At 44.7% G+C, this 19,749-nt stretch overlaps 1 protein-coding gene and 1 pseudogene across 1 annotated transcript; one reads left to right on the plus strand and one right to left on the minus strand.

The window, feature by feature from the left end:
• The first annotated feature begins 6,354 nt into the window (after positions 1 to 6,354).
• On the plus strand, positions 6,355 to 7,121 carry LOC119323145. Its single transcript, XM_037596726.1, has 2 exons — positions 6,355 to 6,511; positions 6,579 to 7,121. The coding sequence occupies exon 2, from the start codon at positions 6,587 to 6,589 to the stop codon at positions 6,806 to 6,808; it is 222 nt and encodes a 73-aa protein (XP_037452623.1). The 5' UTR covers positions 6,355 to 6,511; positions 6,579 to 6,586; the 3' UTR covers positions 6,809 to 7,121.
• A 7,783-nt stretch (positions 7,122 to 14,904) lies between these two features.
• The window catches only part of LOC119324087, a 7,274-nt pseudogene continuing 2,429 nt past the window's right edge, over positions 14,905 to 19,749 (minus strand).

Here is a 19,749-nt window from a genome sequence, read left to right on the forward strand (position 1 = left end):
ACAAGTTGCTATCTTGTTCCATCTTACGGAAAACGAGGCTTTTCAGTCATCTTGCCCATGTGGTATGATTTGTATATCTCAAGTGATTCAAAATCAAGTGAGTCCAAACGATCCATCTGCATGGAGTTTCTTCATGCGTATACACCAATAGACATGGTTCGCATGTCTCAAACTTTTCAAAACGAGTGAGTCCAAAGATCCATCAACATGGAGCTTCTTCATGCGTTTTACACCAATATGACTTACATGGCAGTGCCACAAGTAAGTGGTACTATCATTACTATCTTATATCTTTTGGCATGAAAATGTGTATCACTACGATCGAGATTCAATAAACCATTCCTCTTAGGTGCAATACCATTGACGGTATTATTTAAATAAACAGAGTAACCATTATTCTCCTTAAATGAATAACCGTATTGCGATAGACATAATCCAATCATGCCTATGCTCAACGCAAACACCAAATGACAATTATTCAGGTTTAATACTAATCTTGATGGTAGAGGGAGCGTGCGATGTTTGATCACATCAAACTTGGAAACACTTCCAACACATATCGTCAGCTCACCTTTAGCTAGTCTCCGTTTATTCCGTAGCTCTTTTATTTCGAGTTACTAACACTTAGCAACCGAACCAGTATCTTAATACCCTGGTGCTACTAGGAGTACTAGTAAAGTACACATTAACATAATGTATATCCAATATACTTCTATCGACCTTGCCCGCCTTCTCATCTACCAAGTATCTAGGGTAATGCTGCTCCAGTGGTTGTTCCCCTTATTACAGAAGCACTTAGTCTCGGGTTTGGGTTCAACCTTGGGTTTCTTCACTAGAGCAGCAGCTGATTTGCCGTTTCATGAAGTATCCCTTCTTGCCCTTGCCCTTCTTGAAACTAGTGGTTTCACCAACCATCAACAATTGATGCTCCTTCTTGATTTCTACTTTCACGGTGTCAAACATCACGAATACCTCAAGGATTATCATATCTATCCCTGATATGTTATAGTTCATCACGAAGCTCTAGCAGCTTGGTGGCAATGACTTTGGAGAAACATCACTATCTCATGTGGAAGATCAACTCCCACTCGATTCAAGTGTTTGTCGCACTCAGACAATCTGAGCACAAGCTCAACGATTGAGCTTTTCTCCCTTAGCTTGCAGGCTAAGAAAATCGTCGGAGGTCTCATACCTCTTGACGTGGGCACGAGCCTGAAATCCCAATTTCAGCCCTTGAAACATCTCATATGTTCTGCGACGTTTCGAAAAACGTCTTTGGTGCCTCAATTCTAAACCGTTTAACTGAACTATCACGTAGTTATCAAAACGTGTATGTCCGATGTTCGCAACATCCACAAACGACGTTTGGGGTTCAGCACCCTGAGCGGTGCATTAAGGACATAAGCTTTCTACTGTCCGCATAATCGCTACTGTCAACTTTCAACTATATTTTCTCTAGGAACATATCTAAACAGTGGAACTAAAGCGCGAGCTTACGACATAATTTGCAAAGATCTTTTGACTATGTTCAGGATAATTAAGTTCATCTTATGAACTCCCACTCAGATAGACATCCCTCTAGTCATCTAAGTGATTACATGATCCGAGTCAACTAGGCCGTGTTCGATCATCACGTGAGACGGACTAGTCATCATCGGTGAACATCTTCATGTTGATCGTATCCTCCATACGACTCATGCTCGACCTTTCGGTCTCTTGTGTTCCGAGGCCATGTCTGTACATGCTAGGCTCGTCAAGTTAACCTAAGTGTTTCGCGTGTGTAAATCTGGCTTACACCCGTCGTATGTGAACGTAAGAATCTATCACACCCGATCATCACGTGGTGCTTCGAAACGACGATCTTTCACAACGGTGCACAGTTAGGGGGAACACTTTCTTGAAATTTTAATGAGGGATCATCTTATTTACTACCGTCGTTCTAAGCAAATAAGATGTAAAACATGATAAACATCACATGCAATCAAAAAGTGACATGATATGGCCAATATCATTTTGCTCCTTTTGATCTCCATCTTCGGGGCTCCATGATCATCATCGTCACCGGCATGACACCATGATCTCCATCATCATGATCTCCATCATCGTGTCTCCATGAAATTGTCTCGCCAACTTATTACTTCTACTACTATGGCTATTGGTTAGCAATAAAGTAAAGTAATTACATGGCGTTGTTAAATGACACGCAGGTCATACAATAAATAAAGACAACTCCTATGGCTCCTGCCGGTTGTCATACTCATCGACATGCAAGTCGTGATTCCTATTACAAGAACATGATCAATCTCATACATCACATATCATTCATCACATTCTTCTTGGCCATATCACATCACATAGCATACCCTGCAAAAACAAGTTAGACGTCCTCTAATTGTTGTTTGCATGTTTTACGTGGCTGCTATGGGTTTCTAGCAAGAACGTTTCTTACCTACGCAAAACCACAACGTGATATGCCAATTGCTATTTACCCTTCATAAGGACCCTTTTCATCGAATCCGTTCTGACTAAAGTGGGAGAGACTGGCACCCGCTAGCCACCTTATGCACCAAGTGCATGTCAGTCGGTGGAACCTGTCTCACGTAAGAGTACGTGTAAGGTCGGTCCGGGCCGCTTCATCCCACAATACCGTCGAAACAAGATTGTACTAGTAACGGTAAGCATATTGAACAAGATCAATGCCCACAACTACTTTGTGTTCTATTTGTGCAAAGAATCTACGCAATAGACCTAGCTCATGATGCCACTGTTGGGGAACGTAGCAGAAATTCAAAATTTTCCTATGAGTCACCAAGATCTATCTATGGAGAGACTAGCAACGAGGGAAAGGAGAGTGCATCTACATACCCTTGTAGATCGCTAAGCGGAAGCGTTCAAGAGAACGGGGTTGAAGGAGTCGTACTCGTCGTGATCCAAATCACCGGAGATCCTAGTGCCAAACGGACGGCACCTCCGCGTTCAACACACGTACAGCCCAGTGACGTCTCCCACGCCTTGATTCAGCAAGGAGAGAGGGAGAGGTTGAGGAAGACTCCGTCCAGCAGCAGCACAATGGCGTGGTGGTGGTGGAGGAGCGTGGCAATCCTGTAGGGCTTCGCCAAGCACCGCGGGAGAGGAGGAAGAAGAGAGGTAGGGTTGCGCCAGGGAGAGGTAAAAACTCATGTGTTGGCAGCCCTCAAGACCTCAACTATATATAGGGGAGAGGGAGGGGGTGCGCCCCCTCTAGGGTTTCCACCCCAAGGGGTGCGGCAGCCCCAATCCCATCTAAGGGTGGCGGCCAAAGGGGGGGAGAGGGGAAACTTGCCCCCCAAGTTAGGTGGAAGCACCCCCTCCCCAAACCCTAGGCGCCTTGGGCCCTTGTGGGGGGCGCACCAGCCCACCTGGGGCTGGTCCCCTCCCGCACTTGCCCATGCAGCCCTTTGGGGCCGGTGGCCCCACTTGGTGGACCCCCGGGACCCTCCCGGTGGTCCCGGTACGTTACCGATAAAACCCGAAACTTTTCCGGTGACCAAAACAGGACTTCCCATATATAAATCTTTACCTCCGGATCATTTTGGAACTCCTCGTGATGTCCAGGATCTCATCCGGGACTCCGAACAACATTCGGTAACCACATACAAACTTCCTTTATAACCCTAGCGTCATCGAACCTTAAGTGTGTAGACCCTACGGGTTCGGGAACCATGCAGACATGACCGAGACGTTCTCCGGTCAATAACCAATAGCGGGATCTGAATACCCATGTTGGCTCCCACATGTTCCACGATGATCTCATCAGATGAACCACGATGTCAAGGACTCAATCAATCCCGTATACAATTCCCTTTGTCTAGCGGTATTGTACTTGCCCGAGATTCGATCGTCGGTATACCGATACCTTGTTCAATCTCGTTACCGGCAAGTCTCTTTACTCATTCCGTAACACATCATCCCGTGATCAACCCCTTGGTCATATTGTGCACATTATGATGATGTCCTACCGAGTGGGCCCAGAGATACCTCTCCGTTTACACGGAGTGACAAATCCCAGTCTCGATTCGTGCCAACCCAACAGACACTTCCGGAGATACCTGTAGTGCACCTTTATAGCCACCCAATTACGTTGTGACGTTTGGTACACCCAAAGCATTCCTAGGTATCCGGGAGTTGCACAATCTCATCGTCTAAGGAAAAAATACTTTGCATTAGAAAAGCTTTAGCATACAAACTACACGATCTTTGTGCTAGGCTTAGGATTGGGTCTTGTCCATCACATCATTCTGCTAATGATGTGATCCCGTTATCAATGACATCCAATGTCCATGGTCAGAAAACCGTAACTATCTGTTGATCAACGAGCTAGTCAACTAGAGGCTTACTAGGGACATGGTGTTGTCTATGTACCCACACATGTATCTGAGTTTCCTATCAATACAATTATAGTATGGATAATAAACGATTATCATGAATAAGAAAATATAATAATAACTTAATTTATTATTGCCTCTAGGGCATATTTCCAACAAATTCTACATTGAAAAAAGTTCACACTTTTTGAAAAAATCAAGAGAAAATAAATAGAAGGAAAAAATGAACTAAAAAGGAAAGAAATTTTTATAGGAAGCTACCAAAAGCTTCCCAAAACCGGGACGAGATCTGGCTCCTTGCCTAAGATGGGCCGGCATATTCTGTGAGCGACCTATCTGGCGTGGGCTCCTTGCTTGCAATTGGCACCATAAGTGATGAATAGGAAATGGCTAGACATATTATCAGAGAGAGAGAGAGGAAGGGAGAGAGAGGGGTACATATACATACCGGCTGTGAAGTAATATAAACTAGATAATTATTGCGAACCAACCTGTGATTGGATGGTTAAGTGGGCAGTGGTATCCTCAGGCCACCCGGGTCCAAGTCCTGGTGGTTGCATTTATCCTGGGTTTATTTCAGGATTCCGGCGATACGCGTTCAGTGGGAGGAGACATTCCGTCGACTACGAGGCGCCTAGGGGTAAGGTGTGTGTGCGCGTATTCATAAGGGTGAGTGTATGCGCGTATATATGAGCGTTTATGTCTGCACTGATATTTGAAATAAACTAGACAATTGCTTGTGCGTCGCAACAAGATATAAATATCCTATTACTAAGGTAACTCATGATTTTCATGCCCATATATGTGCAATTGTGTAAATGAATATTTATGAAATGGCGGGCCCATGATTCATCGAAATAATTTTTAGGATTTTATTTGCTAATCATAAGTACCTATGGGCTTATACTAGAGGAAACGGCGAGTCAACTAAATGTGATTTTTTTTGCGAAAACAATTAAATATGAAAAATTAATATGCTGGATTCCGCAAGCGCACAACAAGTTTTTGTTTTCTTAGTTAAAAATATGTAAAGCAAACTTGAGAGTAATCCTTTCCAAGAAAAGAAGTCTAGGGTTCCCCTGCCTCCCGCGGCCGCCGCCGCCGTTGGTCCGCTAGTCTCCGGTGGCCTTAGGGACATGGCGGCACAAAGGATCTTGGCCCTTGTCGGTAGGAGGTCTCTGTTTCTGGTTATTTCTTTGCATTTTGATAGGGTTTGTGTCTTGCTCAGGAAGATGAGACGACGGCGACTCTCTGGAGATGGAATAAGGTTCTCCCCACAGAGCCCTGTCCCGATGATGTGTCTAGCATTATCACTGTGCGTATGAAGGTGTGTCTCTGGCGGAGTTGTCCTTGGTGGATTTGCTCGGATCCGGTCGTTGTTCGTCTGTGTTAATGTGTTTTTAGGTTGGATCCTTCCGATCCATGCTACTCAATCAGCGCCGGTTGCTATTCTACTGCGCCGGTCCTATGGAGTCTTAGCACGACGACTTCCCGGCTGTCTACTACAACAAGTTTTGATCTCCCGGCGAGGGAGGGGCAATGATGACGGCGTGTCTTTGGCTCGCTTCAGTGCTCGTAGTCGTCGCTAAGCGACTTTTTAGACGTGGGCACCCGCCATAAGCGATGAACAGGAAATGGTTGTACATACTATCAGAAGAAACTAAGAGAAAGAGAGAGAGAAATAAAGACAGATGCACATACATATTGGCCGCCATGGAAGTGAAAATAGTAATATAAAAGCGTTTTTAACACTAAGAACATCCTTATATTATGGGACTGGGGGAGTAAAAGTTTTTAAAATATGTTAAATCGTATTCAAATGTGGTACAGTTATATTTTGAGACGGCGATATGGGAAATGACTCGGCAAGGTATCCATGTGCCGAAGCCTGCAGCTCAAGATTTTCAGTTGGGATCCGTCCTGTGCGCGTGTCCTCTTCCCACGTGACCGCTGCAGGCATATCTTCCGGCTGACTCACGCCGATCTTATCCCAACCTCCGCGCGACCGTGCCGGCCCCGCAGCCAGCAGATTCATCCATCCTTTCCAACACACCTCGCTGCGCTCCCCTCGCCTCCCTCCCCGTGAGATCTCATCCGATCCCCCATAAATAAGCGCACCAAGGAAGGAAATCAAAGCGCATCACACAGTAGTTCCCATCCATCCATCCCTTTCTCTCGTTGTTAGATAGCTGGATCTTGATCTTGTTGTTGCAGGGCCGGCGATGGACGGCGGGAAGAAGGGCGGCCGGGACCGCAGGGCGTCGCAGGAGCGCAGCGACCGCAAGTCGGGCACCGGGATGAGCGGCGACGCCAAGAAGGGCGGCCGCGGCGGCAAGTTCACCTGGGAGGGCGCCGACGGCTACACCGACGAGGACCTCGACCTCGTCGCCAGCAGGGGCGCGGGGGCCGGCGCCGACTCCGCCTCCGGCAACAAGAAGTCCTAGGTGGATGCCTGCTCGCTCGTCGCCTTCCCGTCCGTCCGATCGATCCATAGCTTTCTCAATCGTGTCAGTTGCTGAATAATTAGATCGAGCCGTGGCGTCTTTGGCGTGTACATATGATCTACTAGTATTTCCAGTCGTGGACTTGCTAATTAGAATAGGTGTCTGGATCTCGCATGGTTGTTCCTTGTGCGTTGATTTCTGCTTAATTCACCGATCCATCATGTTATCGCACGATGCGTATGCTTTCTTCACTGCGGCGTTTCATCCTGGCTTTGCTTACTCGTGATTTCCATAGGGAGGACTACTATGATATCTGAATCAGCTGAGCACAAGATTGAAGAAGATCCATACAAACACAGACAGCACGCACGCAGCAGAAGACATCATGTTATCGCACCCGACGGCCTCGCCAGCAGCTCCAAACTCCCTGCTCCAGCCGCAATTAGCATTTCCTATTTATTTCTGATAGTGCTGGGGGGTGGAGTAGTCCACTTTGGGGCACTGGTTTGCAAAACAGGGGAAGAGTTGGCACCGAGCATGTATGCATGTGTAGATGAGAAAATATATGTCACATTGTTCCCGATTGTTGCTTGCCTCCCTTCCTACAAACAAAACAAGCTCTTAAGCTGCGGATTTGCTTGATTATTGGTTGATAGCATTAACAGAGGGAAGTTTTTGTGGCTTTGAACAGTGGCGGAACAAGCTAACATTTGCTGCCCATGTTCATGCACCAACATGCACAGATACGAAGATGATTGCACCAATATAAATCTCCGTTGAAATAATGAGCCTGTTGTTGAAACACTACCCCATGTTACTTGGCATGGGTAGAGGCAGAACAGAGGCAGTTTTGTGGCCTTGAACAGAGGCGGTGTCTTGTGTTGCTAGCAGTACGGATAAGAGATTTTTTGTCGAAAGAGACCCTCTGCCCACTGGAATTGACAAAAGAGACCCCTTGCAGACGAAATTGACAAAAGAGACCCCTCACTAGTGGCGGCAGGCGCGGCAGGCGACACGTGTCACCTGCCGCCACGCCGTGAGGCGGCGGGCCCGGCCGCCACAACAGGAGGCGGCAGCCCGGTGAATAACGGTGCGTGCACAGGGCAGCACAGGCCAGCGTGCCGCGCCAGGCGGGCCCGGCCGCCACCGGGTGAGGCGGCCGCCGCTGCCGCTGTCGCTACTCGGCCGACAAGGCCTGCTGCGCGCGGGCCCAGCAGGTGGGCCACGCCGCCACTAGCTGAGGCGGCACATCCTGTGCTGCTGCACGCGTGACAGTGCGCAGACGGCGCTGATTTCGACGCGCGGCGCTGATTTCGAGGCGCGAGCTTGATGGCTGTGACTCCGACGCGCGGGAATATGGACGCTTTTGGTTCTTTCGCCTCGGAATCAATCCTGCCTTTGCTTCTTTTGCCTCAGCGGATGCGATGGCACTAGGAATCCGAGGCTACGGGAAGCTGTTGTGCCGACACTACAGGGATCGTAAATATCCCCGCTTAATTTTTTCGCCATCATTTATCGTCTGAGCTTATAAAAGGAGACACCGAGGCTCTCGTCCACCCATCCTCGAAATCGGCAGTGCGCAAAGTGTGTAACACATTTTTTCGGTCGGGATGAGTTTGCCTTGCTCGGATCAAAGCATTAGGCCGAGGAAAATGAAGAATGCAAGTTTGCCTCCGGGGGTGGCAGTCCTGCGGTGTTGGTGTGGCGATCTTTGCAAGGTGAAGGAGGTGACGAATTTTTCAGATTGGTTGGGCATGAAGTTTTTCATGTGCGCCAATTATGAGGAAGATCCTGCCGTAGCTATTTCAGAGTACGACAAGCCTCCGGTATGCTTTAACCATCACGAATAGATATTGTTGGTATTTTCATTGATTCTTTAGTAACATTCTTGTTTCTTGTTGTAGTCTCCTCCGCCTCTGTGCATATACTATCATTGGATTGACACGGAGAAGCCGGCTTGGGCAGTGACTGAGATTCGTGAAAGAAGTCGCCGTGCGTGGAATAGTTTATTTGCGGAAGAGCGACGCGAGAAGGCGGAAGCTGAGGAGAAAGCAGAGCAAGAGAGAGAGTTAAAAGAATACTATGCGGAGCAACACCGTTTTTTGAGGAAATGGGAAAGAAAAACATGGAAGAGGCTCGTCGCATGGAGGAGCAGGAACGACAGCGAAAGGAGGCTCGTGAGGCGGAGAGGCAGAGAAAGAAAGAAAGGGCTCGTCAGGCCAAGGCAGCAGAAGAAGCTGGCGATGGAAAAGGAAAATATCCACGTTGGACTCAGTAGATTCCTGTGGTAGTATTTTAAATTTCACAATCATTTGTATCTTTATTTCTGCAGTTTAATGTAGCTTCATTTCAGTAGTTAAATGTAGCTTTATTTAAATTCTACGATGTATCTTATTTTCAGTTGTACCTTGTCGTGTTGTATCTTATTTTCAGTTGTACCTTGTCGTGATGGAAAAAATATATAGTTTTAGAATAAAGTAGTGGCATTTTCTTTCCCTCCACTAATTATCAAGCATCGTGCAACAACTATAAAATGAAATTAACATAGAACATAATGCCTTACAATAAGAGAGTACAAACTAATAATGCAAGTACATCTGAATTAAACGGTACAACTGGAATACAGCTTAAAAACTACATGAAGGCATCATCGTCATCCTCCGTCGATGCAGAACTCTTGCCCTTCGAGGATGCAGAACTCTTACCCTTGGACGATGAAGAACTCTTGCCCTTCGAGGATGCAGTACTCTTGCCCTTGGACGATGCAGAACTCTTGCCCTTTGACGATGCAGAACCCGGAAGCGGCGGCATGAAGATATTATCTTCGTCCTCGCTCTCCTCAGTCCATAAAAATGGATGGTTTTCTGCAGTCCTTTTAAAAGTTTCACTCTTCGGCTCCACAACCTTCTTCCACCTTGCATCCAACCTAAGAAGTTCTTTACGTACCTCCTCATAGGTCCTTTCAGGCCACCCAGACCTACGTAATTGGTGAGCCAACTCATTCATTATGGTGTCACTACCGGTGAGATCGTCCCATGGAACTATCCTATTGTCCATCCTGAAATCGGTAGCTAGCCTCAGAAGAGTGCTACTCATCCCAGGGTGAAAACTACGATCGAAAGGATAATGGGACATCTCGACTACACTACACTCGAATGCTTATCCACCTCCGTCTGAAGGGGGTTTTATAGGTAAAGAGGAGAAAATGGCGGGAAAGAACGACTACGGTATGGAGGGAAAGGGTTGGCGGGAACATATGGCGGGAAACGGGTGGCAGGAAGATATGGCGGGAAGGGGTTGGCGGAAAACGGGTGGCGGAACATATGGAGGGAAAGCGTTTGCGGGAAAATATTGAGGGGAAAGCGTTGCTTGAAAATATATTTTTTTCAATGTCTAAGACGGGCAATGGTTGCACAGTATTCATCAGCCAAAATTTTAAAAAAAATTCATTTCGGCCTAATATAAGCAAAAGAGTGGAGCGGGATAGTATGGCGGGAGATATAGGCGGGAAAAATTGTTCCTGACTGGTGCATTTTTATTTCAGCATACATAGATGTTCAAATTGAAAAGTCTGATACACACATATGTAAATACAATGGGTCGCGCACGTGCATAGATGAATCACCCTACTTTACGACGACCACCTGGCCTTTCCTTACGACCGGAAGGCGACAAGCGATTAGGTGGCCGGGGCACACGAAGACCGCGGCCGTACTCCAATTCGGCTTCATGTGTCTACGAGTCCTGCGTAGGTGGTGGAGTCGCGAATTCTTGTTGCAAACCTGAAGCGTAATTGTAGGCGTATGGTTGTGACTCCGGGGGGATAAAAGATGGGCCATACATTGAGTTATTGGGATTGCTTGCAAACCTCATGTACGACCCCACGACCGATCACCTGTGACAGGCCACAAACCCCAACGGGCAACTGTCCCATCATTTCCTCCGTCAACGACGAAGGCCTCCATTGTCATTTTTTTTCCTGCATCACTGGTCCAAACACCGCTCGGATGCACCTTCTAACAGCTGCGTAACCCACGTTGACCATGTCTCTCACCACTACTGTAGTCGACTCGCAGAAGGACACATCCACCCCGCATGGACTGTCGCGTAAGACGTTCCCATAGTACACTGCTAAATTTTCCATAGTACCTAACCAACATACATGTTTACATTTCAAATAATTAGTAACTGAACATTTAGTAACGATGACAACATTTACATATCTTACGACTAAAATAATAACCGTATTTTCGTTATAAATATTCGGTTTGTTTTTAGAATCATTTGCTTAGACTTTAAGGGGTTGTTTGGTTAACGGGTATTTAAAGATCTATTTTTCTCAAACTTGTCTACGAGCGTAACAAACTAAAACTCTGTTTGCTTTTCTCTAACTACCCCAAAAATATCCTAAAATAGTTCTCGTAACATGCAAAAACTTAGCTTCTGGAAAAACGACTATTAGTAAAATATGGTTTTCTACATAATTTTCTTACAACAGGTTATGACAAAACTGAGGGTAAGTACTCGCTATCCAAACAACCACTAAACATAATATTATGATAATAACATTTAAATATCATATGAGTAAAATATCTAATTTCTTCCGGCATGATATAATGTTTTTCATATCATACGATAAAATTCATTTATTTACAAATAATAATTTTTGCAGTGGCATGACAGTACATCAATATAAAAAATATTAACAAAATTACGGCGTCATTTTATACCTTAGCTCCAATATGAATGTGCTTGCGAATGCAATTAAGAGTCCAAATAGTTCAAATAAAACTCGTCTACGAGCGTCACAAACTAAAACTCTCTTTTTTCTCTAACGACTATTAGTAAAAACTATTTTTCTTATAACAGGTTATGACAAAATCCATGGTAATTACTCGCTATCCAAACAACCAGTAAACATAATAGTATGATAATAACATTTTAATATCATATGAGTAAAACATTTAATTTCTTTCGGCTTTATATATATTTTTTTCACATCATACGATAACAATCATTTATGTACAAATAATAATATTTTTGCAGCAGCATGCACATTATTCACAATAGTACATCAATACAAAAAATATTAACAAAATTACAGTGTCATTTTTCACCTTAGCTCCAATATGGATGTGCTTGCGAATGCAATTAAGCGTCAAAATAGTTCCAATAAATATCCGTCGCCAGTACTATATAAACCTCGTCAACCTATTATCACATTAACAACAATATTACACACGGATTTTTCTTCCTGCTAACAAAAGTATAAAAATAGCACTTCCATGTATGTGTTCATCACCTCAAAATGGGACAGCGAAAATGGAAACACAATTTCTTCAATCACGTCTTCTCCTCCTTGTTTGCTACTAAGATGAATTATTTTACCTAATTACATACATCATTAAGTACATTAGCACATAATCTTAACATATAAAATTTAAATTATTGCGACATAACAAAGTAGACTTACGGTTTCCTAACTATAGACTTATTAATAAACATACCACATAAAATTACATACCACATGAAATAACATACCGCATGCAATAAACAATTACAGTACAATTTTTTCTTAATTACCGTATTAAGATTTCCCGCATATCAATACTAATGGACGCACCTAACATTGATGCAACATCTTCAACCTACTATTTCAAAAAATAGTTTAAATGCTACATCTCTCGTCTGAAATTATTTCTAACCTCTAAGCACTACCATCACATAGCTAATAACGAGCTAAAGGACGAACTAATTACCACCCTGCATGCATAAATAAATAAATGTATTGCAAAGCTCATACCTTGATCTTCAACTTCGTAGTTCACTTTGCACGGCTATTCCTACTACAGAAACTCCAAATGACTCCTCCAAGTGCTGAAATAATGCCTAAAGCAACATAGAATACACACTTAGGAACTAATCAAATAGAATAAAAACATCATGCATGCGAATGAAACCAACAAAAATGGATAGATCTTACCTTAATCTATCTTTTCTTCAACTTCATCATCCTCAAAATCCAACTCTAAATCGCCCTAAATCACGAGTGAAAATGCTTACTGAGCTTTCTTTTCTCTCTGTACTTAGAGACTTAGAGAGCAAAGGAGAGGAACGAGGTTACAGAGTGCTTGCGCACGGAGCTGAAGCATGGCATATAAAAGGGAGAGGATCCCTGTAGTGTCGGCAGCCTCGGATTCCCGCGCGTGAAAATCAACATCATCAGCAACAACATGCAAGGAGCAAAAGCAAAGGAGTGATTCCCGTCCGTGAAATTCGTCGTTTGCCGCGCGTCGGAATCAGCAAAGCAACAACAATCAACGAGTGATTCTCGCCCGCCAGTTTTCGCGCGTGCCAATCAGTGCCAGGAAGACGCCGCCAGCAGCAGTGGCGGCGGGGCCCGCACCTCGCCTTCCGTGCACAGTCAGCGTGCACCAGCTGCTGTCGGCAGGGGTGGCCGCCTCAGCCAGTGGCGGCGAGGCCCACTGGCGGGGCCCGCACGCAGCAGGGCCTGTCGGCCAGGCAGCGACCGCGCCAGGGCTGGCCGCCTCGCCCGGTGGCGGCTGGGCCCACCTGGCCCGCCCCGTTTCGTCGCGGCGCGACGCACAGTGGGGATTCCGTTCGGCTGGGGTGGCCGCCTCCTTCGGTGGCGGCTGGGCCCGCCGCCTCCTGGCGTGGCAGCAGGCGCCACGTGTCGCCTGCCGCGCCTGCCGCCACCGCTGAGGGGGTCCTTTTTGTCAAAATGATCCAGAGGTAGTCTTTTTTGTCAATTCATCTCGGCAGGGGGTCCTTTTGGACAAAAAATCCGGATAAGATGGCAGGCACTTGTGTACGTTTGTTTGTACCTCTGGTTTCCTGCAAACTGACTACAACGTCTGTTTTCATTTCCCTGGGATTAATAATAATCCTCCTCTTTCTTCTCTTTTCTTTTCTTCTCCAGGAGCAGTGAGTGATTTCTGCCGTGTGCTCATGTAAACATGTTAATGCAACAGTGCATGTCAGGACTAATGAACTGCTCATAGAACAAGCATCGACATGGTGTAAATCATACATAATTCAGAGGCATGGCTAACTCAGACCAGTGATGCCTACAAATCACACATTCAGAACAACACTTCCAGGCTCATTCAGACCAATGATACCTATAAATCACACATTTGTTCTTTATAACCACTAGAAATGGGCATTCAATGACAGGGAAGGCACAAAGCTAAAATATCTGACACAATGCACAGAAGAATATACGAGGATAAAATGAATACTTGGGAAAACTTGCACCTTGCTGAAATGCAGATTAATGATTACTCCCAAACCTGAATTTACAGGCCGTCCATTCCGCGGAGAGATAATTTGCACATATGTTGGATTTTTCTGGTACAGCATACAAGCAAAGTACATGAGAGACAATGAAAAGCAAGACACACAAACTACAACCTCTCTAGAGGATGAGTAAATAGCATAAAACTACTACTTTACAGGCTAGGGTTCCAAAAAACTACCGGTTTTTAATTTTTCTCATATAACTACCAAGTCAGGGGTCGGCTGTTTCAAAAAACCCAAATTGCCGAGTGCTTATCAATTGATCGTGATTATGACAGGCGGGGGAGAAGGAGGTGAGGCAGAGGAGCGGCCAGAATTGAGCTCCGGTGAGCGCAGGCGGCGGGCGGCTCACCGGCTGAAGGAGGCTGGGTCGCGAGGTGGAGCTCGGGAGCGAGGAGGGCCACTGGCAGCCCTGATTTGAGAGCAGGACCCGATTGTTGTTTACAAAAAAAATGCAAGGACCGGATTGCTTTTTTAAATTTGTGTCCAGGCCCACCCCTAACGGTCAAACAAACGGTCAAACAATTAGAGCTTTTACGCATCGGGCCCACCTGTCATAATCGTGATCAATTGATAAGTACTCGGCGTTTTGGGTTTTTTGAAACAGCCGACCCCTAACTTGGTAGTTATCTGAGAAAATTTAAAAACCGGTAGTTTTTTGAAACACTAGCCTGTAAAGTAGTAGTTTTATGCTATTTACTCCTAGAGGATACCATCCATGCAAAAGACTGTCACTTAAAGTCTGATTAAGGAACATCTGTACCGTATACAGAGTGTTATTTCCGCTAGTTTGAAGCAAGCATGACAATGAGAACATACAATAATACAAAGGAGTGGGTCGTGGCTACATGCTCCCAGCCAGAAGTTGCCATTAGTGTCTGCAAACGCAAGGGAGATAGGACTTGGACAAACTTCAAGCACGCCTCCTTCAATCTGTCACAGTGGTGCTGCTTGGACAGAAGGAGAGTGGCCGCCACCGAGCTCGCACACATGTGCTCAGACAACTGCTTCTCACAGCTGAACTTGAGCCGTTGGAGGTTATACCTGGCGCTACAAATAAGTCTTGTAGCCATCGCAGCCGCATCTCAAGTTCTACCTCTTCTTGTGTTTGTTTCACAACTTTTGACATTTTATTCTCTGCTGCTTCCTCTACTTTTTCTTGTTCCACTACTCCTGGCATTTCATCCTCCTCCGTACTGACACTGTCCTTCTCCATCACAAGGAACGAGTTTGTGTAGATGAAGCAAAGCAACGCCCTAAACACTTTTGCTCGCATATCTTTGATCCTTATGACTCTGTTGGGTGTGGTGGTGCCTTCACTAGTAGAAAAACACCCAATAGTCCCGGTTCGTGAGGGCTTTTAGTCCCGGTTCATGAACCGGGACTAATGGGCCGTTACTAATACCTTCACCCATTAGTCCCGGTTCAAACTAGAATCGGGACTAATGTGCCTTCACGTGGCTCTGTGCGCCGAGCCCAGTCAGGGGGGCTTTGGTCCCGGTTGGTGGCACCAACCGGGACCAAAAGTTCATGTTTTTTTTTGGAAATTGGCTGCTTTAGGGGTTTTGGGGATTATTTTTAGGTTGTTATATTAGCTAGCTAATAGAGAGAAGTGTCCTCTCTTATATCTTCGTCCTTGGTTTACCAACGCTGCTGCTATATATGTTCATTTTACCCGCTGATATAATAACTCATGCATGCTCGCATACATCAGCATATATAATAACAAATACTCGTCCTACTAATCATGCATCATCATACAACTTCTACTCGTTATTAATAATAAGTCATACGATCATCATCCTCATAGTCATTGAACCCAACCCTACATAATTGTTCTTAACACATGATCATCGGTATCAGGTAGGACCTAAACACCCTTAAGGTAAAATAGCATAAAACAATATAGACCCTGACTCTTCATTATGAAGAATGACGATCATCCTGTCTCCAATTTTTGCCCTTCGCTGAATGTTGCTTCCAAGAAGCTCCTTACAACTGTCCATACATTTTTTCCATTCTTTGATTCTCATGTCTCCACTTATTTTAGAAACCCGGTATGGACAGTTGAGATTTGTAGGACGACCTGGTTGTATGTTCAAAACATGAAGGCTATCGTGTGTATACATCAGATGAGGCACACAATCATTCGGGGTTATCTGTTGAAAAACATAGTAATAACTTCGTAGTTAGCAATGATATGATGTACTAGTTTTAGAAGTGTGCAAAAAGATGCACCGATGTTGTAATAGTACAAAAATCTTACCAGGATATCTCCATGGTAGTTACCGTAGTTCAACACGTGCACTAGTGGCACGTATTGGCCATAATGTTGAGGAGTTCGATTGTAGACATTGTAATTCTCAAGATCAGTACAAAATGCGACCAGATGATTTTTCTCCTGATAAGTTAGTTCGGAGTCTTCGGTGTAGTAGGTTATGTCTACCATCTTCCGCACATTCTTTAAAGAATGAAAATAAGCTGTCAATGGAGAATAAGTTGTCAACTATTTTGAAATAAATAATATAAATTACTTAATAACTATGTTAAGCTCACATGGGGGAAGAATTGGAGGTGTATCCACAAGGACGAAAATCGTTGGTCTCTCTTGCTCGATTGTAGGATCACCAAGATCCATGGTAACAAGCATACCCTCATCAAAACCATACATCTTGCAAAATGCTTCTCAATTTTTGCAACCAAAATGGGTTACACTCTGAGCATTGTACAACTTTACTTAAAAATCCACACCATAATGGGTACTTAGGATAATTTTTTTGGTTTCGAAACTTTCATGGTCTTCAAAACCCATCCTCTCCAAGACATAGCGTTTTGCAAAGCATGGGATAAGTTAGTCGAATTGGAAAAGATGAAAAATATTGTCATGATTAAAATAGTTGAAGTCATGAGTAATTACGAAAAAAAAAACTATTATCGTCGGTTGCGTACCGTATGAACATCGAAGGTCTCCTCGAGCTTAATGCTGAAGCGACGATCTTCGTCCAGCACAATGAACCTGTCGCAGATACCTCGGTCGTCGTGGCACCAGTCGCACTCCCCCGGGCGGTTTTCGTCGTCCAATGAGTACGACATTTCCGACCTACGTTCATAATTCAAATATTAAACTAGATCATTATTATTAATCACGGGTTGACTATCCATGATCGATGTACGTAGCTCCTCATTTCATTCCCGAATGCATTATTATATCAAATTGTCTAGCACACGGGAATGAAGGAAAACTTATCCAATATGAGCATTCAATAAGCAGAACCAAATCATAAAATAAGCAAAATCAAATCATAAAATAAAGTATAGTATTCAAATTAGCATGCATTCAATAATTATAAGAAAAAGTACATCATCTCTTGGTGTCCGTACATCGTCGAATATTATCACTAATACAACTAGAACCGCAGCGCCCGACGGGTATCAACGCGAGCGGTGGACACCCAAAGATAAGGAACCATCACATGATCATAGCTCCAGTGAGATCCCTGAAGATCCTGCCAGGTATTGTCGAATCTGCCCTCCAATGCAACCATGTAGCGACGGACGTGCTCGTCCTCCTCGCTGACACGGTGACGTACCACCTCCGCGGTGTCCGGATGCCTCACCACCGTCACTGGCCCACGCGACCGCCACCAAACAAGGATCGGGTCAACAACGGGCTGCCTCCTCACCAACCTACGTCCCCCGGAAGGTAGCACCTCCCAATACCAGCCCGGCGGAGCCCAGTCCCGAACATGGCCCTGATCAAGCAGGCCTCCACCGCCGAGTCGACGACGAAGAGGATGCGGGATAGGCATCGCCGACGTCGATGCGGCAACTACTTCTATATATAGTTAAATAAAAGTAGTTTTATTAATTAAATCAACTATCTAGTTCAACTACTAAGCACTTACTATAAATAAATAAGTAGTACTTACTAAAAACAAACTACTTCTATATATAGTAAAATAAATTAGTTTATTAAATCAACTAGCTAGTTCAACTATATATAAACTACTTCTTATTTTTTTCCTTTTTCTAAATACTACACATCTAATCTAACAAAAAAAATCTAATGTAACAAAAAAAAATCTATGAACTACATATCAAAATTACTACACATCTAATCTAATAAAAAAAATCTAATTAATCTAACAAAAAAATCTAACATAATATAAACAAATTAATTACTACACATCTAATCTAACCAAAAAATATATAATCTAACAACAAAATCTATGAACCACATATATCTAAATTACTACACATCTAACCTAACAAAAAAATCTAATTAAATCTAACAAAAAAATGACGGTGACGGCCGGTGAAGGCGACGGCGAGGTGCTCACGTACGGCCGGCGACGGCGACGGCGAGGTGCGGATCGGGGCGGCGACGGCGTCGAGGCGGCGCGATGTCGATCGGGGCGCGGCGCGGGCGGGATGGGCGGGGCGCGCGGGCGGCGATGGGGCGGGGCGGCGCGGGGCGGAGCGGGGTGGCGACGGCAGGGAGACGCGCAGCGACGGGAGTGGAGCAGGAGAGATCGAAAACTGCTAAGTCCTGTATATATAGCAAGAGCATCGGTCCCGGTTGGTGGCTCCAACCGGGACTAATGCCCCCTTTAGTCCCGGCTGGTGTCACCAACCGGGACCAAATGCCTTTTTTAAGCAGCCCCAAGGGCGGGAAACGAAGGCCTTTGGTCCAGGTTGGAGGCACCAACCGGGACTAAAGGGGGGGCATTGGTCCCGGTTGGTGCCACGAACCGGGACTAAAGGACATGTGCTGCCCGCGTCGCGGCACGAAAGTTTAGTCCCACCTCGCTAGCTGAGGGAGCTCGAGAGTGGTTTATAAGCCCCAGTCCTGCTGCCCTCTCGAGCTCCTCTCAAATAAAGGCTTACGGGCCTAAACGCACTATATGTGCCTGTGGGCCTATTGGGCCTATTGTGGGCCTGAATCCTGGCCCATTGTTGGGTCTCTAGTCGTATTCAGGCTGTGGTAGCCCTTTAGGTGGCACTTTTTTTATTTTTTTTATTTTATTTTGATTCTTCCTGCAGCTGTTTTTTTAGTCCCACCTTGCCAAGCGAGAGGCACTCGCAGCTGTTTATAAGCCCTGAGTGCAGAGACGATGATGAAGAGGCCCAATGCTCCTGCACGTTGGTTAGCTTCAAGCCTTGAGGAATACGGTAGACTGCACAGAGCTATGTGCAGTGCAGTTGACACTATTCCGAAAGGCTTGAAGCAAATTAACAAGCATTGCGCCTCTTTTTTATTTTTAATGACTTATTACAACTGAGAAATAAAAAGAAAAAAAATAAATATAGCTCAAAAGAAAAAAAAACTATATAGAAAACTACTTAGAAATGAATTGAAGCAAAAAATAGTTGTGATTAACTGTACTAAAAAAGGAGCATAGATGCTTATTTTTAATGACTTATTACAACTCAGAAATAAAAAGAAAAAAAATAAATATAGCTGAAAAGAAAAAAAAACTATATAAAAAGATACTCAAAAATGAATTGAAGCAAAAAATAGTTGTGATTAACTGTACTAAAAAAGAAGCATAGATGCTTATTTTTAATGACTTATTACAACTCAGGAATAAAAAGAAAAGAAAATAGTTGTGATTAACTTT

This window comes from Triticum dicoccoides, chromosome 6B, assembly GCF_002162155.2.
Source record: "Triticum dicoccoides isolate Atlit2015 ecotype Zavitan chromosome 6B, WEW_v2.0, whole genome shotgun sequence".
Taxonomy (NCBI): domain Eukaryota; kingdom Viridiplantae; phylum Streptophyta; class Magnoliopsida; order Poales; family Poaceae; genus Triticum; species Triticum dicoccoides.

Coding starts and splice junctions, on each gene's coding strand:
- LOC119323145 (XM_037596726.1), top strand. CDS start 6,587: ATGGACGGCGGGAAGAAGGGCGGCCGGGACCGCAGGGCGTCGCAGGAG.